At 39.6% G+C, this 24,065-nt stretch overlaps 1 protein-coding gene across 1 annotated transcript in view; it reads right to left on the bottom strand.

Moving 5' to 3' along the window:
* Positions 1-1,133: 1,133 nt before the first annotated feature.
* KNDC1 (kinase non-catalytic C-lobe domain containing 1) overlaps positions 1,134-24,065 on the bottom strand; it is a 128,718-nt gene continuing 105,786 nt past the window's right edge. The window contains exons 18-30 of the mRNA XM_073353950.2: positions 22,311-22,404; positions 22,102-22,199; positions 21,588-21,799; positions 18,617-18,730; positions 17,745-17,892; positions 17,285-17,464; positions 9,780-9,992; positions 9,394-9,476; positions 8,116-8,266; positions 5,733-5,855; positions 5,553-5,612; positions 3,873-4,030; positions 1,134-3,657 (exon numbers count right to left, since the gene is read on the bottom strand). Of these exons, the coding sequence (XP_073210051.2) occupies positions 3,426-3,657; positions 3,873-4,030; positions 5,553-5,612; positions 5,733-5,855; positions 8,116-8,266; positions 9,394-9,476; positions 9,780-9,992; positions 17,285-17,464; positions 17,745-17,892; positions 18,617-18,730; positions 21,588-21,799; positions 22,102-22,199; positions 22,311-22,404 (1,866 nt within the window). The 3' untranslated portion in view covers positions 1,134-3,425. The remainder of the gene's footprint in view (positions 3,658-3,872; positions 4,031-5,552; positions 5,613-5,732; positions 5,856-8,115; positions 8,267-9,393; positions 9,477-9,779; positions 9,993-17,284; positions 17,465-17,744; positions 17,893-18,616; positions 18,731-21,587; positions 21,800-22,101; positions 22,200-22,310; positions 22,405-24,065) is intronic.

The raw sequence follows: 24,065 nt of genomic DNA on the forward strand, positions 1-24,065 counted from the left end.
CGGGCTCTGTAATTGTGGAGTAGATGGTCGGGCTCAGGCTGGAGCCTGGGCTCTGGGACTCTCCCCACTCATGGAGTCCCAGAGCCTGGGCTCCAGCTGGACCATCTACACTGTAATTCAACAGCTCTGTAGCCCCACAGTCCAGAATCAGCTGACACAGGCCAGCGATGGGCATTTCTTTGCAATGTAGACATTCCCTATGTAACAGCCACAAAGGGCTGAAAACACAACTGGGGATCATCATAGTGCAGGGAGGTCCTGACCTCTCTCACTTTCCTCTGGCTACACCTTCTTGTCCATTTTATGTGACCAGCAGGCTTGGGGGAGTGGTGTAAAAGCCTCTACACTGGCTCTCCATCATGGAACTATCACCCTTCAGCTTTTGGAGCCCGTCAGTTAACTTAACTTTAGGGCCAGATTCTGCCAGTAGCACAGCACAAAGCAACTGTGTAACACTGGAAGATTTGGTCCTATATATTTTGGTAATAGAGCCATTAATTAATTAGTTTTATGTTGTGAACTTTAGGAGTATATTTATTGCTTTCTCTTAGCATGTAAAGTATGGTAGAGAATTTTAATGAGTTGACAATCTGCAATTTTAAAGGCTTTGGCTTTATTTAATCTCACTTGGTGGGGATGGACACGTGTAACTTCGCGAGGATTGGGAAGGGAATGTAGGACCAGATCCTATTGTCCTTAGGCAAATTTCTCATTGATTTATATGAGAGTTTTGCCTAAGTAAGGAGTGTAGAACTTTTTCCTTGGACAGGACGTTCAAATTCTGCTTTCAGTTACACAGGTGCAATTTCTATTGAAGTCAGAGAGTTCACGTGAGTGGGAACTGTACCACGTAAGAGAAAACTTTGGCTCATTCCAGCCTACAAATCAGTCATGTATTTATGTCAACAACAAGCAGTACAACTAAATGAAACCTGGCTAGAAACAGTTTTATTTGAAAAACTGTCATGCAACATATAGGCAATTTGCTTATAGTAATGTCCAAAGAGCAGTTTCCCAGTGAAACAATGATTTTCAGCAATTTTTATTTACATTAAATATTTTATTTCTGATTTTGGGATGATGATATCTTTACTAAATACAAAATCTAAAAGTTTAATATCTGATTGGCAAGAACATAACTTTCTACCATATAAAAGTATGGCAAGAGTAATTCTATACATTTATAGCAATACAAAGTGTCATATATTGAAGCAATATGTAGAAGGTATGAAATGAGTTTTAGATGCTTGAATAGTATCAGTCATTTTCATGAAACAAACACAATATTTCCTTGGCATAGTAGTCAATATAAGTACAGGTAAAGGTTTTAACTGAAATATTAACTTGCTCACACAGGTGCAGAGCACACTTCGTTTTTTAAAAATATAGTTGCTAAATAAATACAAAATAGTTTACAATAATCTGACTGACCATAGCAAACTTCTGGTTGTATAAAAATGCATCAACTAAACCATCTGAGCCTTTCACACTGATGGAGCTTCAATCACTTTATGGACTGCTGTTTTGCTCTGGCAAGATGTAGCTTCTAAGTGGATGACAGCTTTTTGATTGAGAAAAAGCCAACAACTAAAGATAATTAAGAACAGATTAAAATAAGATAGATAATATATTTTAAAAAGATTTGTCTGGCAATTCTGCATCTGTCATTGCCATCTTTCTTCATATACTGTAGTAATGTAAGAATACTTCAAACTACAGTACTTCGTATGTTGCAAATATATTATATGAACACAATCAAAAGATAGCAACAAATTTTACTTCTTTAGCTGTGATTCAGGATTCACAGAATTGCTTCTTAATGACAAAGATTTATGCAAAAACTCCCTGATCACAGACAGAGGTGTTCTCAGTTACACCAGTAACAGAGCACAAATTTGGCCTTGCGTTGAAAATACATCACAGTGTGAAGAAATAACTGTAGTAGTTAATGGAAAGAATTCGCACACCTGTGTCTGACTGGGGAAAAAGGGAGCAGGAAGTTGGTGATCATATATTGCCATCAGATTGGGATCTTTTTCTCTTAAACATTGGACACAGACCACAACTTAACACATGCACATGCATTTTCTGTTGAATATTTACAAATTCAGCAGCAACAGGGTGTTGCACACTTGTCGTATTTTGTAAATTGTATCTCCCAATTTCTTAGTAGTAAGCCATTTTCTTCTGTAGCTAAAGATCTTAAGTCTTTCTAAAAAATACAGAATAAATGTCATTACAGTCAACATGACCAGGAGAACACCCCAATTACAAGAATATTTCCAGGGAATTCAACAGGATGTTTCTCCCTTTTGAAACACCACCACTTTATCATCTGAGAAATTCATTTTACTTGTATATTTTAGCTGGTTTTTTTTGGTAACATTAAGACCCCACCCCTCTGAAAACAATACAGAAATACTTGTGTGTATCTTGTTGATAAAGCTAATGTTTTAGATATTTTGCATAAGCCTGGGATACCTCAATGAACTTTCTAGCTATAGCAGCACATTTCATTGCCAGAGTATTTTATAAGCACAGCTCGCTGCAAAAATATTATAAATACCAACTTTTGGCATGATGCAGTTACAAACTTGATGCAAAGTTATTTTGTATTATCATACTTTTGAACATTACAATACTAGGAAAGTAACCTCAGCACAAGGCATAATGATGTTCATGTAAACATACAAATTTTACAACTATTACTTATCACAACTGGAGACGAAGCAAGCAAACCTTAAAAATTACTCTCTTCATTAGGCCACGAAGGCAGAAGCAGGTCAACACAGTGGTAAAATGTTGATTCAGATCTGAGTTTTATATGGAAATAGGCTGACTCAAGGGCATTAAAAATACACAGTGCAGTGTTTCCCTTTTTACTTATTCTGTCTCGATGTCCAATGGGAAGATTCTCCATCACTCAAAATCAAGAGTTTAGTTTTGACATTCATAATGTAAAACTAAGACAAAAGCAAAACCCATCAAAAATGTAAGGCTAGCAGAGGATCTATATCCATAAAATCAAATACGTAGCAACAGGATACAAATGTACAGTGCTTACATAAAAAAAAAAAATCTATGTTTTGTCAATTATAATCTGAATTCTTTTAGGCCAAAACAGCACTGAAAGTTTAAACATTCGATTCTTTACACATTACTTCTCTTCTGACATCATCTATGGACTATTCTTTCATACTAGAGACTAAGTCATCCTTTTTTCCCATTGCTTAGGTCTAAGATTTTTCATTAGCTAGCATTTTATGATTCAGTGATAAGAAATATATCCATTTAAGATAGAGTTAATGTTTTAAAACTACTTTCACTCGAGTGTTTGCTTGGGAATTGATACAGGAGCCAAAGCCATTTTCATCCAGTTTTATACTCTGGAGTTAGAATTAAACATGCAGGTAAAATGAAAACAATTATTGAAATGTTGCCTTCATTCTGCGCAATGCATCCTGAATTTTTCGGGAATGTTTTTCAGCTGGTATCTGATGGAAGTTGGCACAGTTGTCAGCCGCTAAAGCAGAAATGTCTGCATCATTAAAATGAGCTATTCTTTGTTTGAGGTAAGACTGGAGCTTGAAATCTGTAGTAAAGGTATAGGGATTTTCTTGAAATGCGTGAACCTGGCTCACAACTTTTGCAATGTTTCTTTAAAGAAAATAGAGAAAAACATTAGTCTGCTTTAGTGCTGATAATAAAACATTAAAAGGAAATTCAAAGGCACATGGCATTCATTTGTACAGTATTTGTCTCTTTAATAAGTTGTCAAAATGACCAAAGTGTTTTAAACTGCCAAAAGTGTACTGACATTCTTACGACTCACTAGACAACATAGGTGACACATGTATAATTAAAATAATTACCTAAGTTTAGTCCACTTATGAGCTCCATTTGTCATAGTAAATCCTCCAGTTTCAAGCTGTTGGACATGCATGGCCAGAACATGGGCTGATGGAATTGTAGGGAGCGTTTTGAATCTCTCTCCTTCCATCAAACACAAACTGTCACTTTTTAAAAACACCTGGTATAATTTACACAAGGAAAGCCCGTGATAAATGTCAGAGCAGGCTTCATAAAGTAGTCCTCAGTTTTATGTCTTTAACAAACATTTTTGTTTTACAGTAATTTTTTCATGTACAGTATAGAAATTAAAATAGAGATGAAGGAGATAATGCATTTGATCAACCTGGTGGCAGCTCAATTAAGGTACAGTATGGAAAAAAAGTTACTTTAATTAGAAGATAGCCCATATGGAGTTCTTAATAAAGATTTCTAATTTTCAACCAACATGTTATAGGTGGAATCACAGAATGCACCTTAGGGCTAAGCAAACTCATTTTCACAAGTATATAAAAACGTTAGTGATGAAAAGTTATGACAGTTACTGAGAGATGTTGGTTGAGATTTTTTAAGGGCTCTAGGGGATACAGTCATATAATTCCCTGTCAAATTAATAGGAGTTGGGTGCCAATCTCCTAGCTGGCTCTGAAAATTTCCACCATTGTTTTCAGTTATTCAAAACAGTGTTTTACAAAATACTAGAGTGAAAGTGTTAACATTTAACTTTTGGTATGTGTCATCTTTAAAAAGTGGCAATGGGTTAGGCCTTGCATCAAAAGCCTAAATACTGGAGTAAGATAAGATATCCAAGATGATTTTAATAGCACTACCAGCAGTCTGGGGTACTGCTGACAACTGAGGTATTACTGAGTCCGTTGGTGGGTAAGTAGATTGGCCTTTGTTTTGGGCTAAATAGTCCCAGGTGCTATTTGGTAAGACTCTGACTTGAGCATCCCTGCCTTTGCATTTTTCTCCCTTAGAAGTCAGCTAGAGCTTGAACTTAGAGCCGCGGTGGACAACCTGCGGCCCATCAGGGCAAGCCACTGGCGGGTTGCCATACCGTTTATTTGCATGGCCGCCCGCAGCTCCCAGTGGCCGTGGTTCGTCGTTCCTGGCTAAAGGGAGCTGCGGAAAGCAGCATGGGCCTGGCTGCCGCTTCCTGCAGCTCCCATTGGCTGGGAACAGCAAACCTGTGATGTTTATGTTATGGTCTAATTTTCCTTTTTATTGAAAAAAGGAAATTGAAGAAAACTGAAGTCTTTTCACAGAAAAAATCCCAACAGTTTTCCAATAGGCCAAATTTAGACAAAATTTCATTATAAAATTCTAACCAGCTCTTATTGTTAATAATTTTTACTTCTGTTACCTCTGTAGCATCAACATACCTGTGGGAGAGAGAACTGTTCTGCTCTGACTATCATCAAGAGAATTGTTAATTAAGTGCTAGTTGCACAATATTAATTTCTGGCAATTAGATGCAACCCAGAAAAAAATGCAACTTGACTTTCAGAGCCCAGGTTGGCATTTTGGTCTTGGCAGGTGGAAAAACCCAAAAGTCAACTCTAAAGTAATCGAGTTTATGTGGAAGTAATTAAACAAGGAACAATTTTTTATACAGTATAAACTGTGTTTTGGCTTCAATCCTGCAAAAAGAACCAACAAAGTGTCACATAAGTATTTCACACGAGAGACTCATACTGTACCTCAACAGCCTTGAGTTCTTCCATTATTTCAGACACTTTTGATGGTAAAATTTTCCAAGCCTTAAAAAAGTAAATAAAATGCTTTGATATCTTTTCAGATTAATCTTGGTAATGGAACACTTACTTTTGCTAGAAAAAAATGTCTACACAGGGGAAAAAACTCCAAAAGTCCTCACTTACTGGTAGCTGTCGTACTATAAGATTTTCCAGCCCTCTTAAGATTTGCATTGCGGTAGCAAAATTTCTTTGTTCATAGCAAGTTTTTGCTAGAAGGAGAAATTTTGATAGTAAATTCACCTGCAACTGGAAAAAATAAAGTTATATATTAAAATCTACTACATCACACTGGTCCATGACAAGGGCTTTTAGGCATTATGGTAATACAAATAATAACGAATAGTAATTTGCTGGAGCTAACACAAATATTATGTTTGGGAGTCATCACATGAAGCCAATTGCTATGAAGAAACTTAAGCTGGATACCATTTTATTTCCATTTGAGGACATAGTCCGAAGGCCAACTTGCAACTCTACTGCCAGTAAAACTCTTCATCCTAAAACTCTTAACTGGTTGGGAAGACATAATTAATTCTAAGGAGGCGAAAGGACAGAAACAATTGGGAACAAGTGAGTGACTAAATAAAAATCACTCATCTAAATGTGTTCAAGTGTAGTACCAATTGTATAAACCGGCATTTTAAAAGTTGGCAAAAATAAACTGACTTTGTTACATTCTGATTGGCTAAATTACAACAACTGAATAATACTATACTCAAAATTGACAGAGGATTAGAGAACTGTATGTTATGGCTGCCATATTCTGATAAAATACCCCATCTCAGGCTTTGTTTTTAAAAGTAGCAGAAGTTGCTCTCCAATTTGTAGGTTTCTGAGAAGTGCCATAGACAAACAAGTAAAACAAAAAAAACAACAGTAACAGTTATAATGTAATTCCAATTTGGGGGTTTGGTGACAAACCTCTTATACTCTCTTAAGGTTAATGAAGCTATCAAAAGTCCATGATAAAGTTATTATACTAGAGTTTTTTATTGCACAAATATTCTGACTGAACACAGAGGAATATAAGGTAATTACTCACCTGTAATTGTTGTTCTTTGAAGGTACTCATTTTTATGAATTACCACTTTGTGGTGGATTTGCAGACCTGGATGGAGCTCCCATAATTTATCATTCTAAGACACATTACACACTACCCCTACCGAGGTATCAGTGCTCATCTCTCGTCACATGAGAAGTAAAAATACTCCCATCATAGCCAATTGAAAGACACAACAGAAATATTCTGTTCAGAAGTAAGAGGGTGAGGGGTAATTGAGATGATAGCTTCAGAAAACCAACAAGTGAGCAACTGGCTCTTCCCCGAAGATATTATCTTAATGATTCTCACTTATGGCGACTTATGCTCCAGGGAGGTCTCCAATATAAAAAGAAAAGAAATTATGCACACAGTGATGTTCACTAAATGTATGGTTACCACTTGGATTTGGATTAGACTGGTTTAATCTGTGTGGGCAGATGAAGTTCCAGGTCTACTATCATGGTCAGAAAGGAATTGACCATTAAAGCATCAAGAGCAGTCTAAGTACTTCTTGTACTGCCAGTGGTGATGCTATTTGCTTGGCAGATAAAAACTTAGGCTTTGGGAACTTGAGCTCTGTTGTCACCACTAATTTTTATACAAAAGTTGTTACCAACACCCACCATGAGTTGTTATGGGACCACTGGTTTCTGTTGACTTTATCATGATTAATTTAGAAAATGTTGTATTAATAAGTTAATGGAGAGATTTCTGATTAAGACATTCAGAACGTAAATACCAATGCAAAAAATGACTTCATGTTTAATAAAAAGAAAAGGAGTACTTTTGGCACCTTAGAGACTAATCAATTTATTTGAGCATAAGCTTTCGTGAGCTACAGCTCACTTCACTGGATCCGATGAAGTGAGCTGTAACTCATGAAAGCTTATGCTCAAATAAATTGGTTAGTCTCTAAGGTGCCACAAGTACTCCTTTTCTTTTTGCAAATACAGACTAACACGGCTGCTACTCTGAAACCTGTCTTCATGTTTAATGAACATCAAGCTTTATTTTTTTTCTTGAGGAAAGTATTAGTTCAATCAACCTTAAAAGTAGACTAGAAATGTGAGAAAATGAAATTAGAAGAAGGAAAAAAAAAGGTACATTTTGTTTTAGGATTTGTTACTTGAGCTAAAATAGCAGCAGAACTGCAGCACCCTGCCTCTCAAAGTTCTAGTTAGAAAGTCTTTCAATGATAAGAAGTCCATTTCAATAGCAGAAAGTCAAACATCTGCTGTCTCATGGTATATGAATTCTTATCTTCTATTCAAGTCTTTAACCCCACCACCAGAACAGATCCAAAACACTAAGCGGATCTGTCAACAACAATGCAATAAACTGTTGCCAACACACTGGCAGGCACGTTTCAGGCTTTTTGTGTAGGTTTGCTATATAGAAGCAGTAAACAATAGCAAATAACTAACTACCGCCTAATTTAATAACCAAATAAAAATGATAGCAAACCTTGGAAGTATGACTTGTAACAATTTCAGCAGCAACCCAGGTGCTGATATTGTCTGCATTTCTTAAAAGCTGTAAGAGGTACTTGTCTTGTATGCAATTTGGCAGAAAGAGGTTACAGACTTTAAGTGACAGTGATTCAGTGGGAACAGCTCTGTGAAACACAAACATATAGGGAATTTAGACATTACAGCTACAAAACATGAAGGAAAAGATGTTAACATTGTAATCATTTTTAAAATGAATAATATGTTGTTTAGTTACAATCTTGATTAATACATTTTCAAAGGGCATGTGCTGGGATTCTATCATATGTTAATTTCTCTTCTCTGTGTAGACTTTATAATTCCAGTACCAACATACATTGTACACATCTGCAGATGGGATTACTTTAAAAAAAAAAAAATCACGTTTCGCAACTTGAGCATTTTCTTTAGTTTGACTAACAATAACAAAGCATTTCTCACATCATAAACAGCGGTCAAAGGGCCGTACTCACCAAAAAGTTAGTCCAGGTTTTATTTTGTGGAATATGAACATGAACATAAAAAAGTGAGATATTAAAAAGAGAGAGTCCTATCTGCGCTACAACACAGTAGGAGCTAGATGGCATTTTTATTGGATTTTAAATGGTAGGGCAAAAGATCCAGCTTGTGTCCCCTTTCTTTGAGACTCCTTGAATCGAGTCTAATTGTTGCAATTAACAATTACTAGATAGAAACTAGCTGAATCCACATAACAATTAAGATGAATGAAAACAAAAACAAGGATAATGAAGATTGTGTGTGAACTGGTGATAAGGTTAATATTTATTCTGGATTAGAGCTGGGCAAGTAATAAAAGTATGAATCACTTTTCTTTAAAAACTGCAATAAAATTTATATATATATATATATATATGAATTATTCAATCAGTACTACAAGATGGAAAAATAATGAAATTCTGTCTATCTATATGGATATAATTACCACATAATATACTTGAAAAATATCACAATATTTTTCAAAAATGTATTTAGCAAATATTTTTTGACCTGCTCTACTCTGGATTTCAAGTCACCTTGAGAATATGGCCTAAAGAAAATTTTTTGGTCGCTGAACTTCATTTTACAAGTGATCTGAAGGAAAAAATTCAATGTAAAAAGAAAAATTCACAGTGAGGAATAACGGAAAGACACTGTAGATTCTCCATTTTCCACTTTCCATATATACACAAAGTATAATACAAAAATCAACAATGCATCAGCAGGGAAGTGGGGATAGGAAAAGTAACCCACTTACTTTTGTATAGTGGTACATTTATCTTTGACACCAAGTGCTCTTGAATTTAGGAAGTGTACTGGATGGCATTTATGGAACATTTCCTACACAGACAAAAATTTAAATCATAGTGATTATTAGGCCTGGCAATTATTTTAGGTATCACAAGAAATACTTTTTCTTCGTCTATGTTCTCTTCCCTAAGGTTCTCAGGAGCAACCATTACCAGAACTCCTGATACTAGTGACTCCAGACATTGCAGGGACTTGGGGAGGAAACTAGCCTATTTTTCCATAGGTGTTGCGAACCTACACATAGGGGGTAGGTGAGGGAGGAAGGAAGAAGGGTGACTACACAAACATTTACACTGATTTGTTCTCACTCTCAATAGAATCCAGTCTTTTTACCTGTTGTAACAGTGTCAGTTGACAGCAAAGCTCTTGTGCACTATATTCAGTTAAGAGAGATCCTCCTTCATTTGCTTTAGCATAAGAGCCAGAGAATTCTTCTGTAGAACTGTAATAGCATGGCTTCGGTAAAGCTGACCCAACTGTGTATGGTCTTTCTTTCTGATGATGTGCAATAGGGCCATTTCCTTTGGAGAGTTTCCAGTTAAAGCTCTATACAAGAAAAAAGTAGCTTATTACAGCCGTAACTTTTGCTGCAGAACTTTCAGATGTGCAAAAGCCACAATCCTGGATCGATGTGCTGAACTCGCCCCAACCCTCAAGCGCAGGGACACCAGACTGAGAGCTGCACTGACAGTGGAGAAGCAAGTGGCAATTGCACTGTTTTGCAACTTGCAATGCTGGATTGCTACCAGTCAGTGGGAAATCATTCTGGAGTTGGACAATCCACTTTGAGAACTATTGTCATGCAAGTGTGCAGGACATAGTGGATGGATTTGAAGCAACGGGGTTCCCTATTTTGACACCAGACCACCATGCCAGAAAATAAATCAACAGAAAGGGCTACCTTTCTTTGGTTATGCAAGCATTGGTGGATCACCACGGACACTTCAACATCAGTGTTGGCTGGTCAAGGAAGGTGCATGACGCTTGCGTCTTTAAGTTTATTGACTGTTCAGAAAGCTACAAGCAGGGACTTTATTTCCTGACTGGTGGATTACTATTAGTGATGTTGAAATGCCAATAGCAATTCTGGGGGACCCAACCTACCCCTTGCTCATGAAGCTGTATGCTGGCCATCTTGATGGCACCAAGGAAAGATTCAACTACTAGCTGCAGAATGACAGTTGGATGTGCTTTTGGTAAACTAAAGGGACGCTGGCCTTGCTTATTCACAAGATTGGATCTCAGTGAAAAAAAATAAATCCAAGCTGCCTGCTGTGCCCTCCATAATATCTGTGAGGCAAAGGGGGAAAAGTTGCAGCCAGGGTAGAAGAGCTGTCTGCCGAGTTCGAACAGCCAGACACAAGGGTTATTAAAGAGATCACTGTGGAGTTATATGGCTCAAGGAGGCTTTGAAGGAACACTTTAACAGTGAGCCACAGTAATGTGTTGTGGTATACTGTGCTCTACTTGGGCTCTGTTTTGGGGCCTATTAGGAATTTTGTGGTGCTTGGTATACATCTATGAATAAAGCACTTGTTAATTTTGTGATACTTGCTGTACATTTATGGTTATTACACTGATAGTCACTGATCTTATGAGTTGTATCACATTGTGCAACAACAAGTAAATGGGTGCTTCAGTACTGCTAGGCATTCTGCAGCACATGCTGGGAACTAAAAAAGATGCATTATTTTCCAAAACAACAGAATTTTATTAAGTAATGAAAACACTGCAAATCAATCAATCAATCAAATCAAATCAATCTGTGCAAGTTAAAAGCAGATCCATAAATTTATTAAGTTTTTAATGTAACAGAGCTTAAGCAGCAGAAAGAACATTCATATTCATTTTAGCTATGCATAGAGCAAACTTGGCTGCCACAGGTCAATGTATGTGAAGCTTTGGTTGTCGTTAATGTCCCCTGATGTGGAGCGGTAGGGGTAGGGATCCAGCCCCTGATGCCTCATGGAACGTTGAGAGGGGCTGTAGGGAGGTGCTCTAATGGAGTTAGCCATGGACTACAAAGGGAGGTGAGCCTGTGATTGTTGAACCTGCAGCACCCGTTTGCTGCTGGAGAAGCACCATTACGTTCTGGTGCATCTCCCACTCCTTTTCCTGCTAGGACTTTCTCCTGTCCGCTCTTTCCTTCTTCACAGAGTCTGTAATATTCACCCTCCAGGCCCTCTGCTCATGGTCTGATGCAGCCCTGGCTTGCAGGATCTTGCTGAACATATCACGCAGAGTCCCCTTCTTTTGCCTAGTTACCTGGCTCAGGCATTCTGCGGGTGCGGAAAGGGTACCCCTCAAAGCTGCAATAGCAGCAGCTACAGATAAAACACACGCTGTCAGTATAGTAGCAACAGAAAGCCAAAGTGAAGATACAGAACTCCTTTCCCTTGTTCCCCATAAGTTTTAAACAAGACTTGCTTATTGACACTTCTGCTTGGGAGTGCTTGTGCACAATGCCACTCAACTCCAGCCATGGTGAGTAATGGCCCTCCAGGAGTGAGGGAAATTAGGAGGAATTGCTTGGTTGCATGAAACAATGAGTTGCATTAGTAAAGGGCACTGGCATGGAATGCTGCCACCATTTTCCACAGATAGTGCTGATTTGAGCTGAGATATCACTCCTGTGGGTGACAAAAACATAGAGAGCACAGCTGCTGTGTGCTGGAAACTGCCTGGGCCCATATGCCACTAGCCTGCTTACTGCAGTGGTGCCTGATGAAGTTATTGCTGACTGGCGTGGGAAGGTGTCCTATCACGGAGGAAGAAATAAGGCTACCATCCATGGGCAGTGGGAATAAGAGACTTGGGGAGGCTAAACCTCCCCAGATAGGGCAAGAAATGCCAGATGCTGTGCACCTCCCTTTGGAGGCCCGCTGGCCTGCTGCCTTTGGAGTGCCACTGGCGGAAGTTCCTGAGAAGTGAGGGGGCCACCAGCACCCAAACTGTGGTCCCAGTTGTGCTCTGCCCTGAGGCCACGCCCTCACTCAGCCTCTTCTCCCTGGGCCCCACCCCTGCTCACCCTCTTCCCCTGAGGTCTCCCACCCACTGCTAGCTCCTCCCTGTATCCTTCCTCCGTTATTTGCCCTTAAGGCAGAAGGGGGAGGAAAGGAGTAAGTGATGGAGGGGGGCACCTTGGGGAAGGGCAGAGAGGAGCTGGCGAGGCCTTGGGGGAAGAGGCTAAGTGGGGGTGGGGCCTCGGGGCAGAGCAGGGCCACAGACCGGGCACTGGTGGCCCCTCCCATTTCTAGGGAGCTTCCGGCATTCGTGCCAACCATCCCTAGAAACCTTCAGGAGAGTATTACAGAGTGTGTCTATGAAAATGTTTTATTGAGATCTCTCAGGAAGATTCCAGGGACATTCCTTTAAACTGCTCTGGATAGCTCCCTCCACCTAACTGTACAGCAGATAACTCTACCTCTTGCTGTTGTGTCGCTACCTCTTCTAGTATGAGTAAATTCATGAAAAATCGATAGCTGTGTCCTGCTAAAGCGGTGGCACAATCAGTACATCACTGTAATAGGAAATACATTTACTCACTTACCCAAGGTTCCTTCCCCTGCATTGAGTGCACTCGTGCTAGACTGCCGGGGCTGACTGGACTGTGATGGAGTCTCAAACAGGTCCTGGCTTGCAGTAAAGCTGGACTGCCCAATCACAAGTCCTTCAACCCCCTCGTCCTCACTATTCACAGCAAGGATTGGAGGTCTCTACAGTGGCATGCGGGATGGTGGTGGGGACTCCGCCAAGCGTGGTACCTAGTTCTTTGTAAAAGCAGTAGGTTTGCAGTTTAGTACCAGATTGGTAGCCTCCCTGGCCTTCTGATATGCCTGCTGAAGTTCCTTCACTTTCATGCAGCACTGTTTCTGATCTGTGTCATACCCCTTCTTCTGCATCCCCTGTGCAATCTGCTCACAGATGTCCACATTTCCATGGCTGGTCTAAAGCTGTGCCTCCAGATCCTCTTGTCCCCGCAGTCCCAGGAGATCCAGTATCTCCTGTCTACTCCAGGCTGGAGCATAGCTGGCATGGTCGTCTTGGCAGCTGCACACAAAAATGGAGAGCTGCTAGGTGTGCTTGCCAAGCTGGGCAATCAGGAAAAGGCATTTCAAAAATTTGTACCATGGCTCGTTGTCACCCTGGGAGATAGCGTTACCGCATTGCTGTAAGAGGGTGCTTACGTCGGTGAGAGACAAATTTAAGTGTAGGGGCATGCACAACTAGGTCAACACAAGATAGCTCACATTGACCAAGCTTTGTAGCGTAGGCCAGGCCTGAGTTATATAAGAGCCCTTTTTTGAGCCCAAAAGCTTTTGTAATTGGTCGTCAAGATTAGTCCCATAAAAGATATACTAAATTGGTTTCTTCATATTGCTTTGGTTGGCTAATATAACATGTCCAGCTAATCAGGCTTATGTACAAAGCTGCTGGAATTCAATGAAGCTGTATTTTTAAAAAAATATCAGAGTATTATTTAAACTAGCTCATTTTTAAGGTCAATTTCATTAAAATGTCTTAGTGCTCTCAACAGTTCAATAGTTTATATTTATCTTTCTTACTAGTTTCCCTGGATTGGGCAATTCATTGCAAGTCTTACCCAGAAAAATAAAATCTAAAGAGGAATGCTGCTGCATCATTCTAAGACTTACAGTTGTTTAATATAAAATTCCTAGTGTATCCAATACAGCTATTGCTAGACATAATAAAGCACATAATTTTGTCCATAAAAGTTTCACACTGAATTACTGCTATGAAATGTTCATGCTATTTGTTCACTAAAATATCTTTGCTACCCTACCACTTCAGTGCCTGAGGATATAAAAATTAGACATTCCAAGAAATGCATCATATGATTGACCAACTTATACAGAGCTACAGTTGCCAGTGATAAGTTAATATGATGTAATTTTAAAATTAGCTGTAATTTGTATTATATAATCATTCTTGTCTCTTCAGACGATAGAATTATTCTCGTGAACTTAATTCACTGAAGGAGAAACTGAATGAATTTAAGGCCCCAGATTTAGGCTACCATAACACTGTAAGAACTGGTGAAGAAGAATACATTCCCTAGACTTCACTTTTTTTATAATAATCTCTGTCCCTTGCCCCATGCTGTCCAGGCTGACAAACTACTGAGTGGAGAGAAAACCCAATTTATGTTAGGCTTGCTCTAACAACCAGTAAACAGACCTAATTTGTTAGTGTGCATGTACACAGCTTTGATGACGTACGTATAAAAACAAGAAAACTAAACCAATAAATGGAGCCATTTTATTTATTTCTAGGTAGCCATAAAAATATATAGAGACATAGTTTTTATTATTTTATAAAATACAGATGGAGGTTTATTTTGTTCTATGATGGATTCAGCTTCTGCCTTGCTCTTGGGAACTCTCATTTCTTCCTCTCCCACACAGTTGGTGGCACCACTAGGACTTAGTCTTTCACCTCCTCCTTTTCTCCCTCTATACATTCTCACAGGTTGAGTTCTCTTCTCTACACGGTTAACTTACAAATTATGCCTGCACGCAGACTTCTCACTAACTAGTTGTGAATTTCTGCCTCTGACATGTCCACCTCAGAATGGTCCAAATCAGGCCTTGTGTCACAGGGTGCATCTCCAATAACCTTCAGGGAGCTGTACTCACTTACAGTTTTGGACATTTAGACCTACTGTATGTCCTCTATGTTCAAAATGCACTGCATGGTTAAACCTTCTCTATGTCACTGTCAGCACTATCTTTCTTGTTCCCGAGTTCCCATCCTTGCCCTCATTCTAGACTCCTGCTTCCTCCCCCCCCGACCTTTGTGTTTCATGCATACTTGTCCTTTTCCTCCCTTCGGTATCTTGAGTTATTGTCACTTCTTCATGAACTTCATTACTGTGATATTAGTTCAGCCTCTAGTTACGTAATGACTTGATTACTATAACTGCCTGCTCTGTAGCCTTGTACATTTCCATTTCTTTTCCTCCTCCGAGTACATCAAAAAAATCCACTTCTTTTCCTGCTACTTTTATTCAAGTCTCCCTTCCTCTGTTCTTCATGCCCCATCTTTGCTATAGACTATCTAGAGTCATTTCCATAGAGCTCTGTTGATTTAACCCCCATTAAATTCTATAGGATTTTTGCATAGAGGTAATAACATTCTGTAAGCTTATTGGGAGAGGGATCCTGCCATTCATCTAGCACATTTGATCTGTGAAGCACTTTGGACTCTTTCTTGTGAGGATGCTTTTTTCAAGCAAAGTCTATTGGATTCTCAGGACTCTGAAGTTACTTTGTACCAGCTGATGTCTTCTAATTCTGGTTTATGAGAGTTAGTAGAGTAAGAGGAAGGTGCAGTAAAGTTTTGAAATTCCGTAGACAAAAAGCACTTTTTCTCCTGTTCATTTTAAACTTTTTTTAACATAGGTGTGACATTCCCTTGGTGTTACCTGGACCGGTGATCTGCTAGGTCACGCCAATCCTCGACTCTGGGAGCCAACCTTACCCGGCTCTGCTGTGAGAACCCCCACTCCCGGGGGCTGTTCACGCACAGCCTCTAGCATGTAAGCTGCTCCCAGTTACGTGAGTGAGCACTTTTGGCCAGCCGCTGCTTGAATTGTGCAACTGAATGACACTAGCCAATATCTCCAGTCCCAGACACAACCCTAGGAACCTCCGTTTTGCAGTATCCAGTTATGCCCACTGGATGCTGCAAGCTTATATGAGTTCATCAATTTAACAAAAAAATTGATATGTACCAGGATTGCTATTCCAAGGGGAGTCTCTGACATGCTTCAAGTAGAATAAACAAACGAATTTATTAACTACAAAAGACAGATTTTAAGTGATTATAAGTCAAAGTAAAAGAAGTCAGATTTGGTGAAATGAAATAAAAGCAAAACACATTCTAAAGTGATCTTAACGCTTTCAGTGCCCTTACAAACTTAGATACTTCTCACCACAGGTTGGCTGCCTGCCCTTCAGCCAGGCTCTCCCCTTTGATCGGTGCTTCAGTCGCCTGGTGGTGATGTCTGTAGATGGAGGTGGAAGAGAGAGCAAGCATGGCAAACATCTCTCCCTTTTATCATGTTCTTTCTTCCCTCTTAGCTCTGCCCTGCCGCCCCTTCAGAGTCAGGTGAGCATTACCTCATAGTAAGCCCAAACTGACCAAGGGAAGGGGGAGGGGGGTGACTCACTTGAGAGTTCAACAGATACTTTATTGCTGCCTAGGCCAGTGTCCTTTGTTCCCGTGAGGCTGGGCTGGGCTTGTCCCATACATGCCCTGATGAGGCGTGAAGTGCCCCTCTGGTCCTGGAGAGTTTTGCCTGGGCTTGTTTTAAGCCATGAGAACACATTCAGCCTCATAACTATATACAGGAGTTTACAACCTATAACATTACTTTAACAACAATGCTCAGTGCATCATGAGCCTTCCGAACACACCCAACATGACAAACTTTGCATTGGATTGCAGACAATCATATCATAAGGATGAACATGGGGGTGCAGGGTGTTCCCACGAGGTACTGAGTGTCACAATAGGTTATTTACAATAGTAGCAAATTTCTTAGGGAAAAATATTTTTTCAGCAATTATGAGACAAAAAATGGAACAGAAGTAAACATTTTACAGCCTCTAAAATTAGTATGACTACAGCAAATCATTACTGAATCAGAAAATCACTTAAGCACATGCTAAGCTTTAAGTCAATGGGGCTTAAGCACATATATAAGAACTCTGCTGAATTGGGACCTAAAGTGTTAAATTCAATATTCCTTTATTTTTGCAAGAGAAATATACAAGACAGCTTTCTATATAAAGTAAGCTAAAGAAACTACATGCCTTTTGGGAGACATCTTCAGAGAGCTTTTTGCACAAGGAGTGTAAAGATTTTGTATCATCCTCTTCCTCCTCCTTCCACTCATCCCAGTTATAGCACTGGAAAACACTGCCACGTTTCCCGCCAGTAGCATTTTCAAGCACTGCCAGCAAACATTCACCAAAGCCGTTTAATGGAGCAATCTAAATGGAAAGTAGGTTTTAGTAGGCAATTTATGGATTTTTCATCAAAAGATTAATAATGAAGTAAAGAGCATTAATATTTATAAGAAAATTCACATATTTTATTACAGCCATACAACAAAAAAGTGTCAGTAGGCATAATTTTTTCACACTAATTTTACTCAGCAAGACCAGGGTCCTAATAATGGCATTTGCTTATATACCATAACCACATTTGATCTAATTGACATTTTACTTAAAGATTTCATCAAAATAACAACACATTATAACAATAAGTTACCTTGGAAGAAATAAAGTCTTGTAGCATGCACAAAAGATCAGATCTTATTGCAAAGTCTACACTATAACAGTCTTCAATCCAAGCCTGCAGAATGTAGAAACTCCGGTTGTATATTTTGCTAAGCAGAGAGGTGGGATCCTCATTTGCACTAGTAATATGAGAAAGGTAGTGAGTGCACTGAAATTGTCATTTTAGTCTAATCTTAACAAGAGGTTGAGAGAGAAGTGCAAGTATTTGCTGCCAGGTGTATTACTTAAAACAAACAAAAAAACAAAGTCTCCCTTTCTCTGACATCTACACCTCTAGAGGAACAAAAGTTTCATTTATAAAAATGTCCCAATACCCAGCTACTTACTGGGGTAAAACTCCCACTGAAGTCACAGTTCAGTGTGAAGTAGGAAGAGAGCATATTGTCCAGTACAGAACTTACTCTATTTTCACTGTGTTCCACTCTTACGCTTGGTCTACACCTAACACTTACGTCGTCTTACCTACCTCACTCAAAGCTGTGAAAAATGTTGTGCCCTGTGCAATGTAGTTAGGTTGAACTAACCCCCACTGCAGACGCAACTTGGTTGATGGAAGATTTTTTCCATCAACTTAGCTACCATCTCTGGAAGGGGTGGATTTACTATAGTGATGGGAAAACCCCTTCTGTCGATGCAGAAACTGTGTACACTACAGAAGCATAGTTGCTGTGCCTCTGCAGCGCTTGTAGTGCAGACATTCCTTTACTCACAAGAAAATCTTTTTTTTAAAAAAAGAAACTAAATTCAACTCAATTAGGTGCTTCTTTTTAGAAATACTTCTTTCACAGTGGGGAGAAAAGTCTCTAGTACTTTGACAGTTTTGTTCACAGAAAGTTACTGTACCTGGATAAAGTGCTGCTGATTCTATCAAGAAGAAACTTCAACAATTCTTCTTGTGTGCAGAAATAACGAAATGTGTAGAGGAACTGTTGTAGATAACCTTCTAAAAATGCATTTCTGTGTGATACAAGAAAAAACTTCAGACAAACAATAATATAGTTATTCTTGTATTAAAGCATAGCAACAAAAAAGTTACAAGCAGAGCAGGTTGAAAGTCTGAATTCCCTTTCCACAGAAAATTCTGAAGTTAAAAAACAAGTTCCATTTTGGAATAAAAAAAGAAAATTTGGAATTTCCCATGAAATGGGAATTCTAAACATTAAACTGTTTGACTTCTCAAAATTAGAAAAATTTCCACATTCCTATTTTTTTATTTAATTTTTTATATGCTATATTCTGTGGTTTTAGAATGATTAAAAACAGCTGCTATTGTAATTAGTACTGCTTGAGAGATCTTATTTTCTTGTTCAAAGTACTGATCTTTTTTGTCTGGTGCAGTCAGGATGATAGAGAGGCAGGCAGGGGAGCTGGTAAGAAACCAGATTGGTTTCCACTGGAGTTCTGCATGGGGCTCGTCAACATTTTAATTTCCTGTGGAACATTTCACTTCTATCAAAACAACAGTTTGATATGGAACTATTCTTCTGGAAAGTGATCTAGTTACAACTGAAATATTCTTATTCTTCATATTTTTATTTGTTAAGAACCAGTAACTTCAATTCCTGAACATCATATTTCTTTATTAAAAACTTTAGTTCCTTTATCGTTAAAATATTACATGTGCCATGGTTAGAAACAAACACTAGAAACAATATGCTGGATAATGCTACTGAGATCAGCTAAAACTTTTACTCCTGGTAGAATTCTTCACTAAAAAAATTAAAAATTCTGTGCAAAATATTTTAAAATTCTGCATATTTTATTTGTCAATACAACACAATATAATCACTCCAGTTTCAATTATTTTGGTAATTTATTTCAAAATACCTGTCAACAAGTATGTCAATACAGACAACAGTAAAAAAGATTCCTCCAGGAGTAGCGTTAAAGAAAGACCTATAACAACCTAGTTTCAGTTTGGGGGGTATTGGAGGGGGTTGTGAGAGAGGTTGTCTCCCAGAGCCCAGACACCTGCACTCCCATCCCTCCAGAGCCGAGCTGCACCCCCTGGCCCAGACACTCACACCCTCTTCCCTCCAGAGCCCAGCCACGGGGGCAGACCCTGGCCCAAACATCAACCCTCCACACCCCAGAGACCAGCCACAAGGCCATCCCCAGCCCAGACACCAGCCCCCACCACCCCAGTCCAGCCTTGGGCAGCCGCCAGCCCAGACACCAGCCCCCTCCTCCACACAGAGCCAAGCCACAGGGCAGCCGCTAGCCCAGACACCAGCGCCCCACTATCCACAGAACCCAGCCCCGAGGCCACCCCTGGACCAACCCCCTGCCCCCCACACAGAGCCCAATCACAGGGCAGCCCTCATCCCCGACACCGTCCCCCCAGAGCCCAGCCCAGACACCAGCCCCCGCTCCCCACAGAGCTCGACACGCAGCAGCCTCCAGCCAAGACACCAGCTCCCACATCCCACAGAGCCCAGCCACAAGGTAGCCCCCAGCCTAGACACCAGCACCTCCAGAACCTTTACTCCCCACAACTTCTTTACTGTCCTACTGGGAGACATGGTATGGTGCAGCTCTGCCCTTCCTCATCCTTTGCCAGAGCTGGCTGGGTCTCCTATGCCCTTCCCTGGGAGAATGAGGATCAAAAAGCATGCAGCCTCCAGCCCAGCCAGTGACTGTGAGCTGGGCTCTGCGGAATCCAGCGGCCCTAGTGGAAGCCGGGAATTCTGCAGGAAAACAGGGAATTCTGAAAAAAGAAAAGGAGTACTTGTGGCACCTTAGATAATAACAAATTTATTTGAGCATAAGCTTTTGTGAGCTATAGCTCACTTCATCGGATGCATTCAGTGGAAAATTCTGAAAAATTCTGCATTCCGCAGTGGGGCAGAATTCCCCCAGGAGTAAACTCTGTGAGAGAAGCTGATGAAACGCACAACTATATTGATATTCATACTGATTAATAACTTCATCCAGTGCTGGAGAGGAAGATGGTGATAGTTCCTACCTCTTATGTAGCATTTTTCACCAATAAATAGCAAAAGCACTTCACAAAAGGAGATCTGCATTATTATCCTCATTTTACAGATGTGGAAAAGGAGTCCTAAACAAGTCATTGATAGAACTGAGAATGAAACCCAAGTTTCTCAAGTCCCAATCTAGTGCCATATCCATTAGACTATGATGCCTCTGATAGTTTTCAGCGGCCAAGACATGAGTTTGCATACCATCATGACAGTCCATCTGTTCAAACATTACAGCAGTGAAAGTGGCACAGTTATCCTGCTGTAGCATAGATGCTTCTTACATCAGTGGAGGAGGTATTTCTGTCAATGTAATTAATCCACCTCTGAAGATGTAGCAGCTATTCAATCTAGCTGCATCTACAGTGGGGGTCAGGTCGACCTAACTAAGGCATACAGGATGCAAATTTTTCACAGCCCTGAGTCATATAGCTTGGTTGATCTAATTTTTAGGTGCATACTAGGCCTCAGACCCAAATCTAGCGCCTAGTTCAAGAACCTGAACAGAGTGCCAGGGAAGAGTGTGAGGGGAGGAATCATGTTGCCCCCATCTAATCACCCAAGGCTGGTTTAATATGGTGGGGAGGGACTGGATCAGGTCTCAGGCCTACAACAAGTCCCATTATTATCTGGCTTCCTTTTTTGCCATTTGGATGCTGATGACAGCAATTAAATACTATTTCTGCATACCATTAACACAAGCAAAGGAGCAGTTATATAATGCTGACAAACATTATTTATGGAAGCTAGATTTGTATGAATTCTGTATTTTTAAACTGAATTGTTATGTTTTTTCTGCCCTGTAAATTAGGGACTTATAGAATACCACTTACTGGGAGTATAGATATGCCATTAACCCAAGTGGTGTCCCAGCTTGTAGAATCCTGGACCTGTTTTGATTATTATATTGGTGCTTCTTCATATTACAGAAAATGAGCAATGACAATTCATCCAGAGGGCTGACGTCCAACATGTCAGTTCTTGTAATGTTAACTACTACAGGAAGTGCATATGATTCTATTCCCCACTGCTCTGCATACATGATCTGTGTGAAGAAGAGTCAAAGCAATGCAAAAGGAAATAATTGAAAAATGATTAAAATGAAAAATTGGAGGAAATTAAGTCATTTCAACTTAAAGCCACAATCACATTTAAAGTCATTCTTTTTAATAAGACTAGTTAACAGTTACTTGAATTTCAGTCAAACATTCTTCAAAGTTCTTTATGAAATTATGACTTTTATTTAAAACTTTTTAAATTTCATATACTGACTTGGGCATCCAGTTACATTTATTGCTACCTGTATAACAAACAAATAAAAATCAAGTGAATTCAATGTTGACTTGCCTGTAGATACTTCTTCACCAATTCAAGAAATTGCACCTTGGATTTCATTTCTTGTAGCTGTCCCCTCAATTTGGGCAACATACTTTTAACCTCAGAACCTTAAGATGTAAAATACATTTAGCACAAAAGCACATTTTGATGCAGTTGTGATACTCTCATAAAATGACTTAAGGCAAATCCCTGTATTAGCATACCAGTTGTAATTTTACCTTTGTTTCTTCTCTCTTTCTGCAACAGCTTCTGGTAGAATTTTATAGTTTTCCTATAATTTTTTGTCTCAATCATTAGTATTTGTTCAAGTTCCTATCAAAAAAGGAAAACATTCTTATTTGAATGTTAAATTATACTACTAGGCAGTTCTGATAAGCAGTTTCATAGAATCATAGAATAGAATATCAGGGTTGGAAGGGACCCCAGAAGGTCATCTAGTCCAATCCCCTGCTCGAAGCAGGACCAATTCCCAGTTAAATCATCCCAGCCAGGGCTTTGTCAAGCCTGACCTTAAAAACCTCTAAGGAAGGAGATTCTACCACCTCCCTAGGTAACGCATTCCAGTGTTTCACCACCCTCTTAGTGAAAAAGTTTTTCCTAATATCCAATCTAAACCTCCCCCACTGCAACTTGATTTGATTTATTAAATAAATTTTTGATTATATTAAATTTTGATTATATTAAAGTTTGATTATATTAAATAAAAAGGTTGGTTCACATAACACAAAAGCAAGAACATCCAACAGATAGGAACAGGAAATTCACCAAGAAAAACAGTAATACATATCTTTGCTAGAAGAGAATGTTACACCAAGCCTCTTTTGTACTTTTGTACAAATAGGGCTGATGTAAAATTAAAACTCAATATTCATAAACAACAAAGACCACTGCTTATCATGCTGACCAATACGGTCTCATTGTTTACTTGCACTCTCTGGTCTGTCTGTATCCATTTGTTGTCTCTTGCCGCCTACTTAGATTGTAAGTTTTTTGGAGCAGGGACTGTTTTATTGTTTTAAACAGCACTCTGTTTGTACAGGGGTCTTAGTCCCTGACTAAAGCAATACAAATAGTAAATAAAAGAATATTAAGAAGAATAAAAAAAAATTAGATGGCTGCATTCAGCCTTAGAATATGTAGAAATAATGCTCATTAAAAATCAGTGGAAGATGAATCCATTTATGGCAGGTGTAAGTTTTGTTCAAGCTGTTTAGAATATTTTTAAAACAAAGATATCATTCCATCTATTAACCTATATATATCATGTAAATTCTTTAAAATAGTGGACTTACGTAATACCACTGAAAAGTCCCCAGGTGTTTTTGATCTGACACTAAAGTTCAATTTGTGGTTCACTTAAAATCAGTATATAAGATTTTACCGTGGTCAGATGCTGCACCCCAGTGGTATTTACAGAGAGGTGTGCAGGGTTTCTACTTCTGCACATTTTTTTGCCTAATGATTTGTGATGTTGCATTCTTCCTCGTGTACAAACAATAAACATGCTATCCTTTAAATTAATTTCTTATGCACTGGTATATTGTGAACACCCATAGTCTACCACAATTCCGTGAAGGTCAATGGAACAAGATTTATAGCTCAACCTGAGCAAAACTATCCAAAAGCTGTAATGCTAGATCAGGGGTGGGCAAACTACGGCTCGGGGGCTGCATCCGGCCCTTCAGATGTTTTATTCTGGCCCTCAAGCTCCTGCTGGGGAGCAGGGTCTGGGGCTTGCCCCACTCCGTGCATGTTGCGGCTCCCAGTAGCAGCAGCATGTCCCCCTTGTAGCTTCTACGTGGAGGGGCAGTCAGGGCACTCCCCACGCCACCCCCCACAGCTCCCATTGGCCAGCAACCGTGACAAATGGGAGCCGCAGGGGCGGTGCCTGCGGATGGGGCAGTGCCTCTGCGTAGGAGCTGGAGGTGGGACATGCCGCTGCTTCCAGGAGCTGCTTGAGGTAAGCACCACCT

The sequence above is a fragment of the Lepidochelys kempii genome, chromosome 7 (genome assembly GCF_965140285.1).
Source record: "Lepidochelys kempii isolate rLepKem1 chromosome 7, rLepKem1.hap1, whole genome shotgun sequence".
Classification (NCBI taxonomy): domain Eukaryota; kingdom Metazoa; phylum Chordata; order Testudines; family Cheloniidae; genus Lepidochelys; species Lepidochelys kempii.